Source organism: Pistacia vera, unplaced genomic scaffold (genome assembly GCF_008641045.1).
Source record: "Pistacia vera cultivar Batoury unplaced genomic scaffold, PisVer_v2 Contig393, whole genome shotgun sequence".
Taxonomy (NCBI): Eukaryota; Viridiplantae; Streptophyta; class Magnoliopsida; order Sapindales; family Anacardiaceae; genus Pistacia; species Pistacia vera.
In genome coordinates, this window is record NW_022196216.1 from 719,317 (window position 1) to 742,101 (window position 22,785).

The 22,785-nt window shown below is 33.8% G+C and overlaps 1 protein-coding gene and 1 pseudogene across 3 annotated transcripts; both read left to right on the plus strand.

Moving 5' to 3' along the window:
* Positions 1 to 955: 955 nt before the first annotated feature.
* LOC116141128 lies at positions 956 to 2,494 on the plus strand (annotated as a pseudogene).
* Positions 2,495 to 11,813: 9,319 nt separating this feature from the next.
* LOC116141146 (ETHYLENE INSENSITIVE 3-like 3 protein) lies at positions 11,814 to 16,249 on the plus strand. 3 transcript variants are annotated; one of them, XR_004129743.1, is made up of 4 exons: positions 11,814 to 12,155; positions 12,666 to 14,446; positions 14,550 to 14,622; positions 16,183 to 16,249. XR_004129743.1 is itself a non-coding variant. In XM_031426674.1 (3 exons), the coding sequence occupies exons 1-2, from the start codon at positions 12,121 to 12,123 to the stop codon at positions 14,434 to 14,436; spliced, it is 1,806 nt and encodes a 601-aa protein (XP_031282534.1). In that variant the 5' UTR covers positions 11,814 to 12,120; the 3' UTR covers positions 14,437 to 14,446; positions 14,550 to 15,675. The 3 variants fall into 3 exon arrangements, 2 of the variants coding, with proteins under 2 accessions (XP_031282534.1, XP_031282533.1); XM_031426674.1 differs by lacking the exon at positions 16,183 to 16,249 and having other exon boundaries at positions 14,550 to 15,675; XM_031426673.1 differs by lacking the exon at positions 16,183 to 16,249 and having other exon boundaries at positions 12,666 to 14,468.
* The last annotated feature ends 6,536 nt before the right edge of the window (positions 16,250 to 22,785 follow it).

Below are 22,785 nucleotides of genomic sequence, written 5' to 3' on the forward strand. Positions count from 1 at the left end.
ACTCCGTGCTTTTTAGTAAAGAGTAATTATATAGGGGTAATAATATTTAATACCACTAATTATATAGGGGTAATTAAATATTATTTATTAACTTTAACCCTCCATTAAATTACACTAAACAAAAAATAATTAGAAACCTTTAACTTCCACTTTCTCAATTATAAGTACCACCACTTTTGTGGTGTGCACTTTCAAAAAGGCCAAAATCAAAGAGTTAAATACATTTTGGTTCTTGAGGTTTGGCCTAATATGTGAAGGTCTAGTAAAATCGATACTAACACTTAGATCCTTAAAATTATTGTAAAAGTCTAACCCATAATATTTTCAGAAAAAACTAAAAATAATACAGTTATAAAAAAAAATAATGGCTGCTAACTGATAATTTTGTTAAAATTTAGAACAATCCCTTAATTATAAGAAATAAAAATAACAAATTAAGGTATTTTAGTATTTACAAAAGAAAATCAAAAGCTTTACCTGAGGCTGACACAAGGATCTGAATGTTACTATCAGATTCTCAGGGACCAAACTGAGATGTACACTCTCCAAAAAGGCAAAATCAAAGGACCAAAAAGGTTGACCATACATGATATAACAATGCACATGGACACCCGTGATTATTGCTCTCCGAGGTGGCAAATTCTGATAAGAATTCTGAACTTGTTTGGCCGCCTCTCACAAATCGCTTGGTCTCGGTTTTCGTATTACATTCCCCGAATCGTTTGTCTGTCGAAACCCACTATTCCGGCTCCGTATTCCTTTTGGGACCGATTCGATTTGATTCGTTCCATGCAGTTCAATTCTTTCTATCTTTAACGTGACTTTCTCTCTCTCATTTCATCATCTCTGAAGAACCAAAGCCAAAGTTAAGAGAATTAAATTAAAGACTGAAAAGTGAAACCCCCATTTTCAGGGTTTGAGAGGTTCATTATTTTGTTTTCGTGTGGAATTCTACATGGGTGAATATGAAGAGATTGGAGCTGTATTTGGTAAGAAACGATGCCGATTTGTTGTTCCTTTGTGTATTGGTCATGCCCATTTGAGTGTTTTATTCGATTTTGTATTGATTGTTGATGGAATTTTCATATCATGATTAAAGTTGGGCTTTTGTTGCTGTTTGAGATTGTTAGTTATCTGGGTTTTGATTGAATAGGGTAAGATGTTTTATTTGTTTGGTTGTTAAAATGTGGAAAAGAAAAGGAATTTGAGTTGTGAGTGTATTGTTGTTGATTCTGTGGGTATGAGATGTTCTAAGACTTTTGTCTTAGAATAATATAGTTATGTGGGTAGGTGAAGTGCTAGACTGAGATCTTTATTTTTATTTTGAAGTATGATAATTCATAAAGTTTAAAAGATGGATCTTTTCCTTTAATAGACCAGAAATAGAGAGCTGTTATTGTAATTTTGGTTTAATGGGGATTTTCTGATAATCTGATGGTTGTGAACACTTTGGATACAGCTCGGATATTGAAGTTACGATATAAGGTGGGAAATATGCGGAGAAAGATGTCAGTGATGAGGAGATTGAAGCAGAAGAATTGGAAAGGCGGATGTGGAAGGACCGAATCAAACTTAAAAGATCAAGGAAAAAGAGAAGCTTGCGGCGTTACAAGCTGCAGAGAAGCAAAAACCTAAGCAGACAACTGATCAGGCTCGGAGGAAGAAAATGTCTAGAGCCCAAGATGGAATTCTTAAGTATATGTTAAGTTAATGGAGTGGCCAAGCACGTGGTTTGTCTACGGGATCATTCCGAGAAGGGTAAGCCATGACCGGTTCTTCTGATAATATTAGAGCTTGGTGGAAAGAAAAGGTAAAGTTTGATAAGAATGGTCCTGCTGCCATAGCAAAGTATGAAGCAGAATGTTTAGCCATGGTGAGGCAGAGAATAATCAAAAGGGAACTCGCAGAGCATTCTTCAAGATCTGCAAGACGCAACTCTAGGTTCTCTCTTGTCTTCTTTGATGCAACATTGTGATCCCCTCAGAGGAAGTACCCATTGGAGAAGGGAATCCACCACCTTGGTGGCCTACTGGGAATGAAGATTGGTGGGTAAAATTAGGGCTACCCCATGGTCAGAGTCCTCCATATAAAAAGCCACATGATCTGAAAAGATGTGGAAAGTAGGGGTGCTAACAGCAGTGATAAAGCATATGTCTCCTGATATAGCAAAGATCAGGAGGCATGTCCGTCAGTCAAGTGCTTACAGGATAAGATGACTGCAAAGGAAAGTGCAATCTGGTTGGGGGTTTTGAACCGGGAAGAATCTCTCATCCGGCAACCTAGCAGTGATAATGGAACCTCTGGGATAACTGAAATGCGTGTGGATGGCAACGGTAATAAGAAGCGACCCCATTAGTAGTAATAGCAACTATGATGTTGATGGTATTGATGATTGGGTGTTCTGTCTCATCCAAAGCAGCAGGAAAATCAACTGATGGATGTAGAGCCAGCAAGTGGTCTTGGCAATTCCACACCCCTTCTGGCCAGAGAATAGACGGCAACCAAAAAAGCGCAGGACAGGTGGACACCGCGGGAACCAAGGCCTGCTAATCAAGCGCCTAGAATGTCTCACAATGAGTGCCAACTGATGAGCCAAAAGAACTTTGCCTGACATAAATGATACTGAATACCCCTTATTGATTATAAACACATGATAATCAACAGGAAAACATTGCAGTCACAGCATTGAGGCCCCCAGACGTAGGTTTTGAGGGCTCAGCACCAATAACAGCATCTGGGTTCAACATTTGTCCCTTGTTCTTCTGCCGGTCTTATTTCTACGCAGAGCAACATTCTTCATGATTTAAAAGAAATCCTTCTTTCGAAAGAACATAAAATTTGCAATAAAATTCTTCCAAAGTTACAAATACCACAAAATATGAATTCAATACAGCAAAAGGAGTTTACAGTGAAAAAATACAAAAAAACAAGAAGCAATTTCAAAATGGTTTTGTTAGCAGCTCTTAAATATTAGCATAAATCTTCAAACAACATTGTATTTGTTGAGTTACATCTTCAAAAATTCAATTGTTCCTTAAGACTGGCTTGTTGCTCTAACATAGGCTTAGAAACTGTTTCCTTCATGGGCTTCACCAATCCAATCTCTGAAAAAGTGTAGACAGACAAAGAGATACACCATGATTTTCAATAACAAAAGGAAAAAGATGGTAAGAAAATAGAAATATAGCTACATCAGATAAGATTAAGAAAGAGTTCACAAACAAGACTAAGAGTAAATTATAGATGTTGCCAGAAAATTTACAATAGTAAATTGATGTGTTAATATTTTATCTTTTGATGTAATTTTGAATAACACCACATGAATAAAAAACTTTTAATTGATTTATAAAATCTCTAGAAAAACCTCGCTATAATTATATAGGTTTTTTTTGTCACAAAGTGATAGTCACAAAGATGTGTAATGAGAATGAATATTTCATATAGAGGAGATTTAAGTGCAAATTTATAAATTTGATGGACTTTATAGATATTAACCAAACCTATATGGGAAACTCATATTTTATCCCTAATTAAGTTTTCATTTTACAAACCAATCTTTCTAAACAAATTTACAAGATAAAATTACTAAAATTTTACTTTTAAATTACCTAGGATAAATTAAAATAAATAAATGGTGGATTCAGCAATATTTTTGATAAAATTATAACTCCATTTTTTTTCTTTAATATAAATTTTCTTCCCTTTATGCCAAGGAAAAAATTAATTAGAGGAATCATTTTTTTTTAATAAACATTCCTTATTTTGATTTGTTGGCTAATAAAATTCCTTGTAGAATTGTCATTTAATTGAAAATTTTAAATTAATGAAGGGGAATATTGAGTTAAATACACGCATACATTAATTAATAATATTATATATTAAACTTTTTATTTTTTTCAATCCATTGACTTCAATTACATGTCAAATGCATCCTCTATGGTCAATTATTTGTTTATTTATTTATTTTTATAAATAAGTTGTCACCATTGACTATAGTACTATACTCTTGTGATTAATAATTATTTGACTTCTTATTTAGAATTTTCAATACTGGTTCTAATTTAATATATTTTGTAATTACTTGAAATAATTATGTAATTACAAAATGACCCTTGGATCACTTCAATAGTTAGTGAACCACTTTTAAGTCTTTTAACTATTGGAGTGATCTAATGGTGTGTTTGATTAGGGGTAATCTCCCATTACTTGAGTAATGTTATTTTATATTATTTGATTATCATGTTTGATTGTCAAGTAGTATAAGATTATGTTAATCTTCTAAAACCAATAATAATTACTGTTGGTTATATAAGTAGTATTTTAAAATTACTTGGTAATTTTAATTTTGTTACAACTTTACACTTAACTATTAAAATTTTTAGACAACAATGCCCTTATTTTGAAATTAATTTACATGAACTCTACCATTACAATTTTACCCCTAAATAATTAATTTTTTGGACAATAATGCCCTTGTTTTAAAAAAATTTACAAGGCACCCAACGTCGCTAGAATGGAGCATGAATGGTCAGATCTAGCCAGTCGTGCTCTATTTGGCCAGCCATGCTTCTATCTCACCATTTTCTACCAGATCAATGGCTGAAAATGACTAGATGGCCATGGATCTGGACTTTTCCTATGCGCAACCATCAGTATTAAGCCCGATCTAGGCTGATTTCGGCATCCCAGTCAGCCCTAATCACCAGCATCTTACTCCTCTCATTTTCCTCTTCAAATCCACCAAACCCCACCACTGGAGCTGCCCCTAACCGCCGGCAAAGCCCACTGCTTTTTCTCATGATTGTCCTTTTTCTCTGCGCTTTTCTAGTCGCGTTTTCCACTGGAAATCACCCCACTTGCACTGATTGATTCCACTTCACCTCCTTTTCAAAACCCCTCAAAGAATATCTCCATTGCACTTCTCGATCAAAGGCCGACGGTGGTTTAGGCGGCCGATAATGGCTTGGATGGGGGTGGTGTTTTTGTTAAAAATTAAACTTTTATATGGCTGAGGTGTTTTAGCAAAATCTCAAATGTAAGGGGATAAAAATGGATTCAAAAAATAATATTATATTAATATTTAAAAAGGAGGGCAATTTAAGAATCTATATAACATACCCACAAATTTATTCCTCCTAACCAAACATATCAATATAACATACCCACCAATTTGTTCCAACCTAACTAAACACATTTCCCTAAACATTCTCAGTAATCCTCAAGGTAATTTATCTTTCTAGTAATACAACATTCCTAGTAATATAACATTCCTTGAATCAACGCACTCTAATAGTCATTTGTGGTGAATGGGGTAACATTAGCTCCTTTACAGTAACACATATTGTTAAAAAATTCATACACATTAGTAATACTATCACAGTAACATAAATGTTCTTGAATTGATAATATTAATTAAGAAAATTATATTTAAAATACTAAATATAATGGTTAAATAGATATATAAAAGAGAAAACAATACATATATACAGACACTGATACTATATCATATATTTATTGACTTATGAGTTACGACGTAAGAAGGCATCAGTAATCAATTAATAGTTCTCTAATTAAAACGTTTGAATATTAGTTTTGTTAAGATCATGCTTAAATATTATTACAGAATAAAGAGTAGAAATTTAGAGAAGAAGATGCTAGAGAGTAAAGTCAAGAAGAAGATTTTATTCCACACTCTTTTAGCCTTACATCCGTGCTTTTTAAGTAAAGAGTAATGTAAAGTGGTTAAGTAAATAACCACAATTACACAACTATTGGTTTACTAACCACAGTTACACAACTAACCACATTTCTAACTAAACTATATAACTGAATACTTCAATACCCTCCCTCAAGTTGGTGGGTGATAAACCCCTAACTTGCTTAAAAGATGAATATGAACTCTACTACTAAGAGTTTTAGTCAAGAGATTAGCTGGTTGTTCTGAAGTAGGAATATGAGCCAGTTTAATGAACCCTGCCTTGACCTTGGTTCGAACAATATGACAATCGATATCTATGTGTTTGGTCCTCTCATGGAACATAGGATTAGAAGCAATGTGGTTTGCTGACTGATTATCACAATGAAGAGTGACAGGAGCCAAGTTTGAAAATCCAAGTTCAGAAAATAGCTAAAGAAGCCAAGTAATTTCACAAACAGTAGAAGCCATTGCTTAGTATTCAGCTTCAGATGAAGATTTAGACACAATAGCCTGTCTTTTAGATTTCCATGATAAAAGTGAATTACCAAGGAAAATGCAGTAACTAGTAACAGACTTCCTAGTCATAAGGCAAGAGGCCCAATCTTAATCACTGTAGGCTATCAAATTCAGAGGAGTACTAAAGGGGAAAAACAAGCCCATACTTAGAGTTGATTTCACATATTTAACTATCTTTATGGCAGCTTGCATATGAGATTGCTTGGGCTGTTGCGTAAATTGACTAAGGAGATGAACTGAGTAGTTGAGATCTGGTCTAGTCATACAAAGATATAAAAGTTTACCTATAGTCTTTGATATGGAGTTGGTCAAATACTGGAGCATCATCACCAATATTGAAGAGTTTTTCATAAGCTTGAGAGGTAAACTTTGAATGCTGCTCCAAAGATACTATAGCAGGTTTGGATGATGAGAGACCAGATGTAGAAATCAATTCAAGGGCATACTTCTTCTGACAAATATTGGTACCCTTAGAAGGTCTTGCTACTTCAAACCCCAAAAAATATCTCGAAAGCCCTAAATCCTTTAGTTTGAAATGAGAATAAAGTAATGTTGTGGCATCATTGATAAAATCCAAGCCATTCCCTTTGATAACGATATCGTCTACATAATCTAACAAGATAACTAATTTGGTTTGATGTCTCTTAATAAAGAGAGAATAATAAGAATGGGACTGCTGAAAGCCTCCAGAAATAAGGGCAGAAGTTAGTTTATGATTCCAAGCTCTAGAGGCTTGTCTCAATTTATAAAGTGACTTATGTAACCTATAAACCAAATTTTGACCTCCTGTTTTCATAAACCCTTGCGGTAAAGTCATGTAAATTTCTTCATGTAAATCTTCTTGTAAAAAGGCATTGTCTACATCCATGTGATGCAAAGGTCAATCATGCATAGATGCCAAAGCCAAAACAACCCTAACAGTCACCATCTTTACCATAGGTGAAAATGTCTCATCATAATCTATACTAGCTTGTTGGGTATATCCTTTTGCAACTAAATGGGCTTTATACCTTTCCAAAGAACCATCAGCCCTATATTTCAGTTTATACACCCATTTACAACCAATGGCAGTTTTACCAGGAGGCAAGGGTACTATAGACCAAGTAGCATTGAGTTCTAAGGCTTTAATTTCCTTTTGCATTACATTTATCCAATGAGGATCTTTAGAGGCTTGGGTAAAAGATGTAGGTTCAGTGAGTGATGATAAATTAGATAGACATGCTTGATAGGAAGGAGATAGACGATTATATGATATAAAATGGGAAATGGGATATTTAACCAATGCAGTAGTGGATTTCTGTGTAATGGTTGGACAAAGAAAATCAAAAGTCCATATAAGAGGTTTGGATGGTTTGGTTGATATTCTAATAGAAGGTTCATGGGTTAAAGAAGTAGATAAAGGATTTGGATCAGTAGGCAAAGCTACTGTTGGGGAAGCAGAAGATGATTCTATGACTTGATCATGAAATATGTCTTCATTTGCAACATTAAAAGGTGCTGATGATGAATGTGATGGATAAATGTCTACTTCCACAAATGTTTCAGGTAAGAAAATGTATTTGGATGCTTGAGAATAGTGAAATGGAAAGATAGTTTCATAGAAAATTACATCCCTAGTAACATGTATTGTATGAGATGTCAGATCATATAGAATGTAACCTTTTTTACTCAAAGAATATCCTAAGAAAACATTTGGAGAGGACCTTGGAGATAGTTTGTCTTTAGGGGATAGAATAAAAGAATAGGCCAATGATCCAAACACTTTTAAATGGTCAATTCTAGGCTTTTTATCAAAGAACTTTTCATAAGGTGAACAACCTTTAAGAACTACAGTAGGTAATCTATTAATGAGATACACTACAGTTAGGACACAATAACCCCAATAACTATTTGGAACTTTAGATTGAATTTTGAGTGCCTTAGCCATCTCTAAAATATGTCGATGCTTTCTCTCAACAATACCATTTTGTTCAGGTGAGTATGCACATGTACTTTAGTGGAGAATCCCTTTACTACTTAGCAACTTAGAATAGGATTTGTTAAAAAATTCAAGACCGTTATCTGTTCTAATACATTCAGGTGTTATTTGGAATTGATTATGAACCATTAACAAGAATTGTTTAATGGTCTGAAAGGTATCTGACTTAAACTGCATAAAGAAAACCCAAGTGATCCTAGAATGGTCGTCGACAATGGTAAGGAAATATCTTGCATTCCCATTGGTTGGTGTTTTGTAAGGACCCCATACATCCATATGTAGAAGGTCAAAATTATGAGCAGATGTTGAGGTACTTTAGGGAAATTGAAGTCTGGTCTGTTTAGCTAAAGGGCAAATACTACAATGAGGTTGAGGTAGCTTGGTTGTATGCAGTTTATTATCTATCACTTTCATCACTGAGTAAGGAGTGTGTCCTAGTCTACGATGACATGTTTCAGAATCAACAGATAAACAAGATATGGAAGAACAAACATTGTAATCTTTATTCATTTCTGAAACAAGGTTTACATCATGATTAGAACATGATTTCCCACAAATAGTTTTATTTATCAAATCTAAGTTTGATATAGTTGATTTTAATTTTGAAAAAGGAACAAAATAGTATAACCCTTGACTATTTCTACCAATCCCCTTCAACTTGCCACTCCAAAGGTCGTGAATTAAGTAAAAATTAGGATAAAAAGTGATTGAACAATCATTGGAAGCAGTTAATTTTGAAACTGAAAGAAGATTGTACTTAAAATCAGATAATGAAGCACATTTTTTAAACAAATATCATTATTCAAGTCAACATAACCAGTGTGTTGTATATTGGTTTTGGTACCATTAGGAAGACTTGCAAGAGAACTCATGGATGACTCATCAGCAATAATTGATTTCAAGCCATAAAAATCATGTGTCATGTGATTTGTGGCCCCTGAATCGATTATCCAATTTTCAATATTGTGATAAGAGTACAAAGAAGTGAAAGTTTTGCCAAATTGGCCGTGGGAGCTGTAATATTCTCTTTTCCCAACAATTGCAAGAGCTGCTGTCTGCTGGTATTGTTTTGGAGATAAGACCGACACAAGATTATTACCATAATTGATGTTGTTAGTGACTACATTTGAAGTTTGAGTATGCACTTGATTAATTGAAGGCTTGGATTTTATGCCACTTTTTCCTTTGATGCTAGGCAGATGACAATAATCACCATTGTTTTAAAACCTAGTCCGGTCCGACCAGTTGAACCGGTTGAACCGGGACCCGGAAGCTTCAACGAGCCGAGTTTATGTTTTTCCTATTCACCCAAAACCCTAAGATTTGGGAGGATGATCGGCGAACAATTGCCAACCGGAATGTTGGGGCTTTTGAAGAGAAACTGCCGGTGAATGCAATGGTGGTGACGGCGTTGATTTTCGGTGAGTAAATCGACCGGAAATCAAACAAAACTGGTAGAGGAAACAACCGGCTTTTGCCGGTGATTGGCAAGGCTAACGGGGGTGGGGTGAGGCAAGTTTTGGTCGGGAGGAAGAGGGGAGTAATTTCTGGGTGATAGGGAGGGTTGTCGACGCCGGCGTCGATGAGATCTGGCCTGGAATGCAGACGCTGACGTCGGTGAGATTTGGCTGAAATTGAACCTATTTTGGCCAGATCTTGGGTATATTTTAAGGGGAATGGGCTCAAGGGACGATTGAGGTTGCATGATTGCATCTGGGGTGTCGTCGCCACCAACCAGTTGCCGGCTAATTTGTATTTGGGGTGTGTTTGCTAAATTTCAAACCTATAAGGATGAACTGTAATTTTTAGAGGTGTATTTGCTTAATTTTAAAAGTTTTTGTCAACCGGTTTGACCGATGGTCAACCCGAGACCCAGCAACTTTGCCGGGTTTCACTCTGGGTTGGGTTTTACAACATTGGTAATCACACTCAAAATAAGGTTTCTTCCCTTTGTATTTAGGATTCAGATTTTGATTCTTCTAACCATTTTGTGCATAAAGAGCAGTTGTCACTTCTGAGTTAACATTGATACCTGACAAAATTGACTCTCATCTTGATTCACCACCGAGTGAGCTTGCTTAACTGAAGGCAAATGTGTCATACGGAGTATTTGACTTCGAACCATTGAATAAGAATCATTCAGTCCCATTAGAAATTGTAGCAATTTCTGTTGATTTAAATGATCCAAATAAGATTTTGCAGAGGCACTATCTGGAGGTGGTAAATTGATCAGTGAACTTTTTTCATCCCATAACGCTTTCAGCTTGTTGTAATAGACTGCTACAAAATTAGTTCCTTGGACAAGATTCACAATTTCCTGATGAATACCAAATACTCTAGTTCTATTTACCTTCTGATATTGTTCCTGTAAATCCTGCCACACTTGATATGCACTAGTTAAATACACAATTCCATTGAAAATGTTTTTTGAAACTGTATTAAAAATCCAAGCCAATACTAACGAATTGCAGCGCTCCCATTGTGCGTGTAAAATAGGATTGAAAATTGATTTCCCACAAGAACCATCAACAAAACCTAACTTTTTTTAAGCTTGCAGAGACACAGTCATTGCTCTACTCCAAATGAAATAATTTTCACTACTAATCAGTTGTTGTGAAATCAAAACCGAACTTGGTGTGTTAGAGGGATGAATAAAAAAAGGCAAATTTGAGTCGATTGCAGTTGTGATTGATGCTTTTCCATTTGTATTCATCATCACTAATTTTAATGGTTAAAACGAAGTAATCTGATCGAAGAAGTAATCTGATTTCAAGCAAAGTTTAAAACTCAAGCTTGATCAAGAAGCAGAAGATTTTGATTGAAGCTCTGTGCTCTGATATCATGTTACAGAGTAAAGAGTAGAAATTTAGAGAAGAAGATGCTACAGAGTAAAGTCAAGAAGAATATTTTATTTCACACTCTTTCAGCCTTACATCCGTGCTTTTTAAGTAAAGAGTAATTATATAGGGGTAATAATATTTAATTACCACTAATTATATAGGGGTAATTAAATATTATTTATTAACTTTAACCCTCCATTAAATTACACTAAACAAACAAATAATTAGAACCTTTAACTTCCACTTTCTCAATTATAAGTACCACCACATTTTGTGGTGTGCACTTTCAAAAAGGCCAAAATCAAAGAGTTAAATACATTTTGGTTCTTGAGGTTTGGCCTAAATATGTGAAGGTCTAGTAAAATCTGATACTAACACTTAGATCCTTAAAATTTATTGTAAAAGTCTATACCCATAATATTTTCTTATGAAAATGAAACTAAAAATTAATACAGTTATAAAAAAAAATAAATGGCTGCTAACTGATAATTTTTGTTAAAATTTAGAACAATCCCATTAATTATAAGAAAATAAAAATTAACAAATTAAGGTATTTTAGATATTTACATAAAAGAAAATTCAAAAAGCTTTACCTGAGGCTGACATGACAAGGATCTGAATGTTACTATCAGATTCTCAGGGACCAAACTGAGATGTACACTCTCCAAAAAGGCAAAAATCAAACGGACCAAAAAGGTTGACCATACATGATATAACAATGCACATGGACACCCGTGATTATTGCTCTCCGAGGTGGCAAATTCTGATAAGAATTCTGAACTTTGTTTGGCCGCCTCTCACAAATCGCTTGGTCTCGGTTTTCGTATTACATTCCCCGAATCGTTTTGTCTGTCGAAACCCACTATTCCGGCTCCGTATTCCTTTTTGGGACCGATTCGATTTGATTCGATTCCATGCAGTTCAATTCATTTCTATCTTTAACGTGACGTTCTCTCTCTTATTTCATCATCTTCCGTGAAGAACCAAAGCCAAAGTTGAAGAGAATTAAATTAAAGACTGAAAAGTGAAACCCCCAATTTTTCTAGGGTTTGAGAGGTTCATTATTTTGTTTTCGTGTGGAATTCTACATGGGTGAATATGAAGAGATTGGAGCTGATATTTGGTAAGAAACGATGCCGATTTGTTGTTCCTTTTGTGTATTGGATCATGCCCATTTGAGTGTTTTATTCGATTTTGTTATTGATTGTTGATGGAATTGTCATATTCATGATTAAAGTTGGGTCTTTTGTTGCTGTTTGAGATTGTTAGTTATCTGGGTTTTGATTGAATAGGGTAAGATGTTTTATTTTGTTTGGTTGGTTAGAAAATGTGGAAAAAGAAAAGGAATTTGAGTTGTGAGTGTATTGTTGTTGATTCTGTGGGTATGAGATGTTCTAAGACTTTTGTCTTAGAATAATATGGTTATGTTATATGTGGGTTAGGTGAAGTGGCTAGACTGAGATCTTTAATTTTTTTTTTTTTTTTTTTCATTTATATTGAAGTATGATAATTCATAAAGTTTAAAAGATGGATCTTTTCCTTTAATAGACCAGAAATAGAGAGCTGTTATTGTAATTTTGATTTAATGGGGATTTTCTGATAATCTGATGGTTGTGAACACTTTGGATGACAGCTCGGATATTGAAGTTGATGATATAAGGTGTGGAAATATAGCGGAAAAAGATGTCAGTGATGAGGAGATTGAAGCAGAAGAATTGGAAAGGCGGATGTGGAAGGACCGAATCAAACTTAAAAGGATCAAGGAAAAAGAGAAGCTTGCGGCGTTACAAGCTGCAGAGAAGCAAAAACCTAAGCAGACAACTGATCAGGCTCGGAGGAAGAAAATGTCTAGAGCCCAAGATGGAATTCTTAAGTATATGTTGAAGTTAATGGAAGTGTGCCAAGCACGTGGGTTTGTCTACGGGATCATTCCTGAGAAGGGTAAGCCCATGACCGGTTCGTCTGATAATATTAGAGCTTGGTGGAAAGAAAAGGTAAAGTTTGATAAGAATGGCCCTGCTGCCATAGCAAAGTATGAAGCAGAATGTTTAGCCATGTGTGAGGCAGAGAATAATCAAAATGGGAACTCGCAGAGCATTCTTCAAGATCTGCAAGACGCAACTCTAGGTTCTCTCTTGTCTTCTTTGATGCAACATTGTGATCCTCCTCAGAGGAAGTACCCATTGGAGAAGGGAATTCCACCACCTTGGTGGCCTACTGGGAATGAAGATTGGTGGGTAAAATTAGGGCTACCCCATGGTCAGAGTCCTCCATATAAAAAGCCACATGATCTGAAAAAGATGTGGAAAGTAGGGGTGTTAACAGCAGTGATAAAGCATATGTCTCCTGATATAGCAAAGATCAGGAGGCATGTCCGTCAGTCAAAGTGCTTACAGGATAAGATGACTGCAAAGGAAAGTGCAATCTGGTTGGGGGTTTTGAACCGGGAAGAATCTCTCATCCGGCAACCTAGCAGTGATAATGGAACCTCTGGGATAACTGAAATGCGTGTGGATGGCAACGGTAATAAGAAGCGACCTACCATTAGTAGTAATAGCAACTATGATGTTGATGGTATTGATGATGGTGTGGGTTCTGTCTCATCCAAAGACAGCAGGGAAAATCAACTGATGGATGTAGAGCCAGCAAGTGGTCTTGGCAATTCCACACCCCCTCCTGGCCAAGAAAATAGACGGCAACCAAAAAAGCGCAAGACAGGTGGACACCGCGGGAAACCAAGGCCTGCTAATCAAGCGCCTAGAATGTCTCACAATGAGTGCCAACATGATGAGCCAAGAAGAACTTTGCCTGACATAAATGATACTGATATACCCCTTATTGATTACAATACACATGATAATCAACAGGAAAACATTGCAGTCACAGCATTGAGGCCCCCAGACGTAGGTTTTGAGGGCTCAGCACCAATAACAGCATCTGGGTTCAACAATTTGTCCCTTGTTCCTTCTGCCGGTCTTGTTTCTACGCAGAGCATGTATGTGGACGAAACGCCTATGCTTTATCCCATGGTGCCAAATGCTGAGTTACAACGTGTTGCTACTTATGATGTCTATAATCCATCATTTGAAGTGGGACCTGGTCATGATTTGACGCATGGTCAGATGGATATGAATGTGTCACAGATTAGGCCAAAGGTTGATGGAGGCTATGTAGAAGCATTAGATAGAAATGAAAATGGCATTAGCACTGGTGGACTGGAACCTTATATTAAAGACACATTTCAGAGTGAACCAGAAAGGCCTGTTGATACATTTGGACCTTCAATTGATAGCCCATTGATTGATTTCGGTGGACTCAGCAGTCCATTTTATCCTGGAATTGACGGCACAAGTATTGATGACCTCTTCTCTGATAATGACTACCTACAATACTTTGGGGCATGATTTGCAAATGGTGATACTTCTGAGCTTGTAATGTGAGTGAAGTTCTCACTGACCTTATTAGTCATGTTTATTGATCTTATAAGACTTCTTTTGATGTTCTTCTTATTGTTCAGGGCTGCAAAAACGTGGCACTCATTGCTGACCTGGTTGAAGGACCTTTCCTTAGCCATTGTTTTGTGAGTACAGGTCAAGACTGTAAGTTATGAACATAATTTTAATTCTCTTGTGCAACTCATTGTTTTCAGAACAAATGAACGGAGGCATGATGACTTCTTGTAAATGATCAATTTGTTAGACTGGCGAAATGATTAAATTATAATAATTTCTAATTTCTCTGGAATTCCTAATAAATAAGCTCATATTGTGTTCTTTCATGTATGATGCCAATAGATTTCTATTTTTTGTTTACTTCCTTTGATGACTCTTCTCCCTTCAGTAACTTATATTGATACCTACAATCATTGTTTTCTTGTGCAAACTTAAGCTTCTTTGTTACCCTAATTCATTGATGCCGGAGCTCTGATATTGCTGGTGTATCTTGTCATATCACATTTATTAGTTTTGTAGGATTTAATCTTAGCTTAGTGTCTGTTCAGGATTCAATGGCAGCCGACAAAGAAAGGTTTTACTTGAATCTGGGATTTGTTATCACTAGATTGACTACCCTGGAGAAGATCTCATGCAGGGTCAAAAAAAGTCTGATATGTACCTGCCAACTAATTTAGCCAGCTTGAAACAGTTTGGGTCTAGGTTGAATTTTTTCTATTGTGTGAAACTTTCTAGCATGAAACTAAAGTCTGATGATGTACCTGCCAACCAATTTGCATTGCTTATGCAATAAGAAACCGGTCTTATAGTCCATTCTGGGCGCATTTATATCCATAGTACCTGAAATGATCATTAACATTAGTCAGCGTCACCTTCAAAAAAGGATGAAATTCTGATGTTAAACACTGTTTAGAGTATATTGAACCATAGATAGTAATCTGACTCTTATAATTCATATGCATTTCTGTAATTAGATAATGTAGTCTTCAATAATAATACATCATAGGGGCTCAATCTTTATGTTTCCTACCATTTTTTTTATTTACTGTGGTGTATTTTACTAAATTTTTTGTTGTTTTAAATGATGTTGGGAAAAATTAAATTGGTTCTTTTAGAAGTGTAAGATAGTTGATGAAGTTATGTAAATCTATTTCCATGTGAATCTATTTCCAGAATGAACCTTAATTTCGATCCTAGTAATTTATAGCTAGTGGGTATTCCTATGTTTGGGGACGAGGCTGTGGTGATAAAAAGAGTGCCTGAGCTATTTATCCTTTTATCAGTGAATGGATACGAGGAAAAAGTAAATTGTGTTGCTAATCTCCTTTGCCTCATCCCTCCCCTTCTTTTTTTCTGGGTGCAGGGCCGGTGACGGGTTGTTTTGATAAGACTGTAGCTTTTACTATTTAGATTAGATCAATCTGTTCGGCCGTCTCTCCTTGACATTTTGGCCTAGTAAGAAACCAAATAGTAAATATTGCTTGCTTGTAGAGGAGAAGGAAGAACAGAATTTTGTTTAGGAGTGATGGTGGTGGAAGGTTTCAGTTTGGTGAGATAGATGAGCAAGCCGGATGAAGTAGTTAGGTTTCTAATTCTAATTCTAAATGTCGGTTTAATCATGTAATCATGAGTGAACTAATGAAGCACTGATCCGATAACGAAGATCGCTGTTTCTAATCCCCTTTTTTTTGCCTGCAGAAAAATGTTTCTTAGCTTTCCGGTGAGCTTCTTATATTGACTCCTATGAAGATAAGTGTTTTTCACTTACATTTTCTTTGGCTGTAAAATCCTTTAAATTGTATAAATTGTTCTGGTTTTTCTTCATCATTTACTTTAATTCTGAACTGTCAGACATGACCAAAGGAAGTATATTCTGACTTTTCTTTGATTAATATATATCCAGATTGTTTCAAACTCCGAATTTTCGCTAACAGTGTCGATAGATGTTAAAAGAAATAATTTTCAATACGAAATTTTTTGACTAAAATCTTATCTTATCAGAGTTTGTAATTTTTCACGGGTTCTTTTATTTATTAATTTGTTTTCTGAGTTTTTTGTTTGAATTGAAACAGCCTTTTTCTCTTTGGAATTATAGCAAACATTAAGAGTGAAAAAACTGACTTTTGTCCATCTTTCATAGTTATCAGCTGCTGCCATCTTAAAAAAAAATATAATATAATAAAAAAAAACTTTCTGATGTTTTGATAATAACAACAATTCTCTTGTCGTTAAAAGGGTAATTTTATAATATTTACTCATTAATAACAATTTATGGTATCTTTAAACACTAGAGTTAATACTATTATAATCATTGTTAATTGAATATTATTTAATTATTTTATAATTCTTAAAAAGATTATTTATTTCGAAAATTATAAAATAAAGTATAAAATCGCTTTTAAACATATCAAAAATTCTTGTAAACATTTTAAAACAAAATATAACCATTTTTAATTACAAATCAATTTTCATGGAGTTTCAAGTTTTTCTTTTTAATTTTTCAAAAATATTATTAACGGGATTGATCAGGCTGGTTCGGGCCCCACAGAAAATGATTGGCTGGTGATCGTCCTTTGCCGCTATTACAACGTTGTTTCCTGTCATCCGGTAAATTTCCACCACGTGTCATCCTCCTCTCACGCGGCCAGTCTCCGTACGAGGATGTCTGTGCTGAAACGTGTCCGTTCTGAAAAAGAAATCAATTACCTGTCAAAAGACAAATTTACCCTTTCCTTAATTCCCGCTTCAAGGAAACTATCCTAACTTTCTGAGGCTAGAAATGTAATTTAAAGAAAAGGTCTTAATTGGAGAAAGCGCTTATTTCTGGGTTGAAAATTTTTCCACCTAACAAATTTGGCACAACCTCTCGACTAGGAGTAGGTGCTACAAAACAAAGCAGTATAAGAAATAAATAAATAAAGCTTCTTCCATTGAACGTAAATACAAATGGTCGAATTTGATATTGACCAAAAATCTACTCCACAAAATTACGCATTTTGTATATATGAAAAATAAATGAGCGTCAAATTCAAGATTAATCTCTGATAATGATTCAGACCATTGCAACAGCAAACCATTTTATTACATTTATTTAAAGGTAAGACTTCAATAATTAAGTAAAATCAAGAAATTATTCATACGTCACTAAATCAAAATGAGAAATATCAATTGCTTGATTTAACACTTTTGAAAAAAAACAAAAAAACAAAAAAAAACAAAAAAAAAAACAAAAAGATAAAGAAAAAAGGGCGTAACTGAATAATAAACTTCTTTAAAGGGTTGAATATATTTTCCACCGAACAAAATCTGCTATCAAACAGAGCGTTTCATGTATGTTAGCCCTTTCCTCTGTATAAAAAAAGGTGGCCGCTTTCCACTGAAGGCTTACCAAAGTTTACAAAACAATGGCGTTCAAGAAAAATTTCAGCCGGGCTTCGATCTCTCTGCTCATTTTCATGGTGATTATGGCCCCATTGGTCCACTCTTTTCGTAAGCTTCTCTTTCTCTTCAAACTTTTTTTACTTTAACTAGAAAAAAATGGTTCCTTTTTCTGCTACTTATAACACTCTTTCCATGCTCTCAGGCTCTCATGGTGGAACAAAACCAGCAAGAGACACCCCCATGTCCACTCAGGTAATGAACCAGAACAAAAAGAAACCTTTTTTTTATTTGCTCTCATTTTAGTCCTTTTCTTGAAGCTAAAGTCATGTTACTGAAGTTTTGTTTTGTGTTTTGTGTTTTTGGTTTGTTGGTTTGGGTGAAGGTGAGATTCGTGAAAAGTTTGCGAGTTGATGAAGATAATCATCAGTCAGCAAGGCAAGTGCCAACAGGACCAGACCCTCTGCACCACAATGGCAACCCAGCCAGACCTTGAAGATGAAGTTTTAATGGTGGGTGGTCTTCGTGTATCATTGCTGACCATTTTTTAACTTATTTCATGAAAGCTTTAATTCGCTACAGGCTACTACTTTTTTATTTCACTTGTCCTTGGTTTTTGCTTTTTTTTTGTAAAAAAGTAAAAAACCAGAATGATTGTTGCCATAGCTTTCTGTGGATTTCATTAGTACTCTCTGTTAATATATGAAATCAATTTTATGCTTTTCTGATGCAAGTTTCTTGCTTTTTGCTTCCATCTTCTCTATATATTTTTGTGACTCATGGAATCAGAAAACTTTAATGTCACCCATATTTTTGACTGGTGTGAAAGATTAGGGTTAAATATGAACTCGATATGTGGGCTGGGTTGTACCTTGGCTGGATAATATTTGTGTACAGGGGAGACAAATCAGAGAATGCTTTTGCTTTTATTTTATTTTCAGATTTTCAAGAGTTTTGGTAAAACCAATCAAGATAATATAATAATTTGGTAAATATGTATTATATAAAATGTATTGGCATCTCATTCTAGTTATTCCCAATCAATCAAATAATTAACAATTAATTAAAAATATATAAATGAAAAGAGTAAACAATTTTTTCCCACCCAAAAAGTTTCAAAATACCACTTTCCCACCTAAAGTTAATATTCCATTATTACCCAAAATGCACTTCACTTTCTCAGTCGGCATTCAACGAATTACCAAGAGTCAGATTAAGAGAGGTTTTATAGAGTGGAGGTCGGTGGATTAAATGGTGGTGACCGATTGAATATTTGTTGTTAGAAATTAGCTAAGAAAAGAAAATCCAAAGCTTTGCGATGACTGACAATCAGTAAGAACTCAGGTGCTGGAATTAGAGGAATTTTGTAGAGAGGAGACCGGAATTCCAAATTGTGGTGACAGAGAGAATTTTCGCCATTAAAATCAGCTTTGGGTAGTAACAAAATATTAACTTTGGATGAGAAAGTAGTATTTTGAAACTTTTTGGGTGGGAAAGTAAAGTTCATTAAGCAAACCTTGAGTGGGAAAAAGTCGTTTACTCAAATAAAAAACAAGTTAATAAAAGAAATTATTGAAATAAACTCATGGTTACAAATTTATTATTCCAACAAGTAATTGATGGGTTAAGAAATGATCCAAGAAGTCTATTGTAATTAATTAACTCTGTTTAATTATAGCAATGATTTCTTTTTCAGTTAAAGCATACAGAACTTGTTGTTCATTTGAATTATTGAAGAAGACATTAATATTCATTTGATTAGTACATATTTTACCTCTATTCCATTTGCAGTAAGGATAACTAAGTCAAAACAATATTTTTTGTAATTATAACTCTATTTTTTGTATTATAAGTTTTAAGTTATATCTTAGTATCTTCCTACAATAATTAAAATTTAATGATGGAACTTTAAAAAAAAATATATTATAATTTTATGTTGAAAGAATCAAGAGACCCATTATAAAAAATTCTTGAAATTAAAAAAAAAAAAAAACCTCTATGATTTACCCAAGGGGCTGAGGATTAGTCGAGGAAACATCCAAATTAACCGTAAATAATTGGTGTTATAGCCAAATGTCATCCCTATAGCCTGTACTATATATTAGGGTTATATTTATGATTACGACTAGACATATGTTTATTTAATATTTTTAAAATAGATCGTAAATAAATTTATCCTAACAAAATAAATTAATTAGATTAAGACATTGTTAAATTATATAAATTTTAAAGTAAATATAAATTGTATATATATACAAAATTGAATTAAGATAAAATTAATAATTGTACCTGTATAATTATTAATCAATTATAGGTAGATGTTATTAAATCATTCATCAAACTTAAGAAGATCATCTGAATATTATATGGTCTAATTATATTTTCAGGATCATCACCTTATACAATTGATATTATTTTTGTAGATATGTCTTTGATATTCGATGCCAGTATTTTGTAGTGAATCGTGTATGATATTTAATATTACCTGAATATTATCAAAATCAACTATTTAAACTCAAAATTTATATTGACCTTCTGCAATTTCTGTAACTTATATTCATTTTCAAGTTGAGTTGGTTTTTTTGTGTGTTTAAATATATATTTTCTATATTAAAGTTCGTTTTATATTGAATTGATAATTAAAAAAGCAATAAATAAAATATCCACCAAGTTTAACATTATGGTTCTTCTCAAATATGTTACCATTTGACATTTGCTACCAAAGTTTAAAACTTTGTTAAGAAAGCAAAAAAATTTGCAAGATAACCCACTGGGTATTATTGATAAGTCTATAAATTAATCAAAGAAAGAGAAACTTTGTTGAAAAATGTGAACTTTTAAGCAGTAGACTTGCAGAGCCAAAGGAAAAAATTGATTTTGATTGTTGAGAAGAGAAAATGAATTATTTTTATTATTATCATTTTAGAAATAAAAAAATTAAAAATGTTGAGAAGAGAACTCACATAGAAAGCAACAACAACTCCAACAGTATAATCTGAAGGCAACTTAATTGAAGCATTGAAGAAGCTATGAAGATAAAGGTCCTGTGACACAAGAATTGACCACCACTTATAGCGAAAAAAACATTTGATGATAGCATCATAAAGAAAGACGATAATTGTAAAACTCACAAAACCCACAAATCAAACAACAAAATCAATCCAAAAATCAACAAAAAGAGATAGAACAAATATAATTAAAACTACATATCAATATTTGTTTTCCTCAATCATCACTAAAATTGAATTTGTTTTATGTGTGTGATGATAAAGTGAATGATTCGGCAGCAGGTCTATAGTTATCCTAATTCATCATATAATATATCAAATTAAAGCTCTATCTTTCTAGTTTCCAAAGATTCAAACTGTTCATCAATTGGATTTTTATTGAGCAAGTTATAACTAATTTACTACTGACTGTTCAGTGAAAATTGAGAAATAGGGAAAACTGAATGTGTGTAATGATAAAAGGAAAGGTTCGACAGTGGGGCTAAAGTCATCCAAATTAAGCGTATAATATATCAAATTAAATCCCTATCTGTCTAGTTTCTAAATATTTAAACCTTTCATCAATTGGATTTTTATTGAGAAAGTTACGATCAATTTACTACTGACTGTTCAGTGGAAACCGAAATGTGTGTGATGATAAAAGAAATTGTTTGACAATGGGGCTACAGTTATCCAAATGTAATACCCACATTCAGAAATATGTTAGGGATTATTTTATAGTCATAGTGAATATATTTAACTAGTGTTATAGAGGAATTCCATAAAAGTTTCAATATGGGTAAAATGGTCATTTCACACAGAATCACGTGTTCAAGTGAAAAGTTGAGTATGATAAATATAATGTATTAAGTGTGCTACCCATGAAAATAGAGTGGTAGAAAGGTTATGGACAATACACGTGATGTGATGCCGAGATAAATACGTGTTTGTAAAGTAATAGAAAGAAATTAAAGAATAAGGGTAAAATGGTATTTTCACTCACAACTATATGAAAAAGTGGGGAGTGAAAATGACCAAGAACATGTGTTAAATCCATTGAAAGTGAGGGTATATCGGTAAATGCACATATGACATAATTGAAATTATCATAAAAGTGCAAGGGCTAAATAAGAATATACATATATATATATATCTATATATATATATATATATATATAATATATATATATATATCTAATATATATATTATATATATATCATAGGATTTGGCTTAACTTTTTGTAGATTTTCAATCCTAAAGCATCCAAGTGTAAGATTCTAGTACAAGGTGTGTGATTAAACTTTAAAGTTTTAAATTCTTATGGTTTTATATGCTTTAGGTTCAAAAGGAAGAGAATTTTAGCAAAGGGAGGGTTATATCATTAGTGTTACACAAATTCAAGGTAAGTAAACCCAATTTTAGTTTTGATTTGAGCAATAATTGTGTAGATTGATTCTTGTATATTTGTATGTGATTGTATGGTGAGAATTATTGGCTGTTTTGATGTTGAATAATGTGTAAATTACCAGTCATGAGAAGTAGTGCTTGAGTATGTGGTGATTTGGATGAAATATGGAAGAATTAGTGATGAAATTTTTAAGTGTTGAGAATTGTTGAAATCAGCCCGGTTTAAAGCTAAAGTTAGCGAGTTTTTGCTCAACTTTTGGTCAATTTAGAGAGATGTGGAAGTATGGCCAACTAAGTATTTGCATGTACATATGAAGTGTTTGATGAAAATCCAAAGAGAAATGCATGCATGAGTTGGTTAAATCCTATTGAAGAAATTGTTAAAGAAATGAAAGAATTAGAGTAGAAAGATTATGTTGGGCTTAACCAAGTGTAAATTTTAGTATTCAAGAGTGCATTTTGTTATGCCAAAATTTAGAATATCAGTTGGCCATGTTAGTTCAATGAGATAGATGGCTCTTAGTGAAT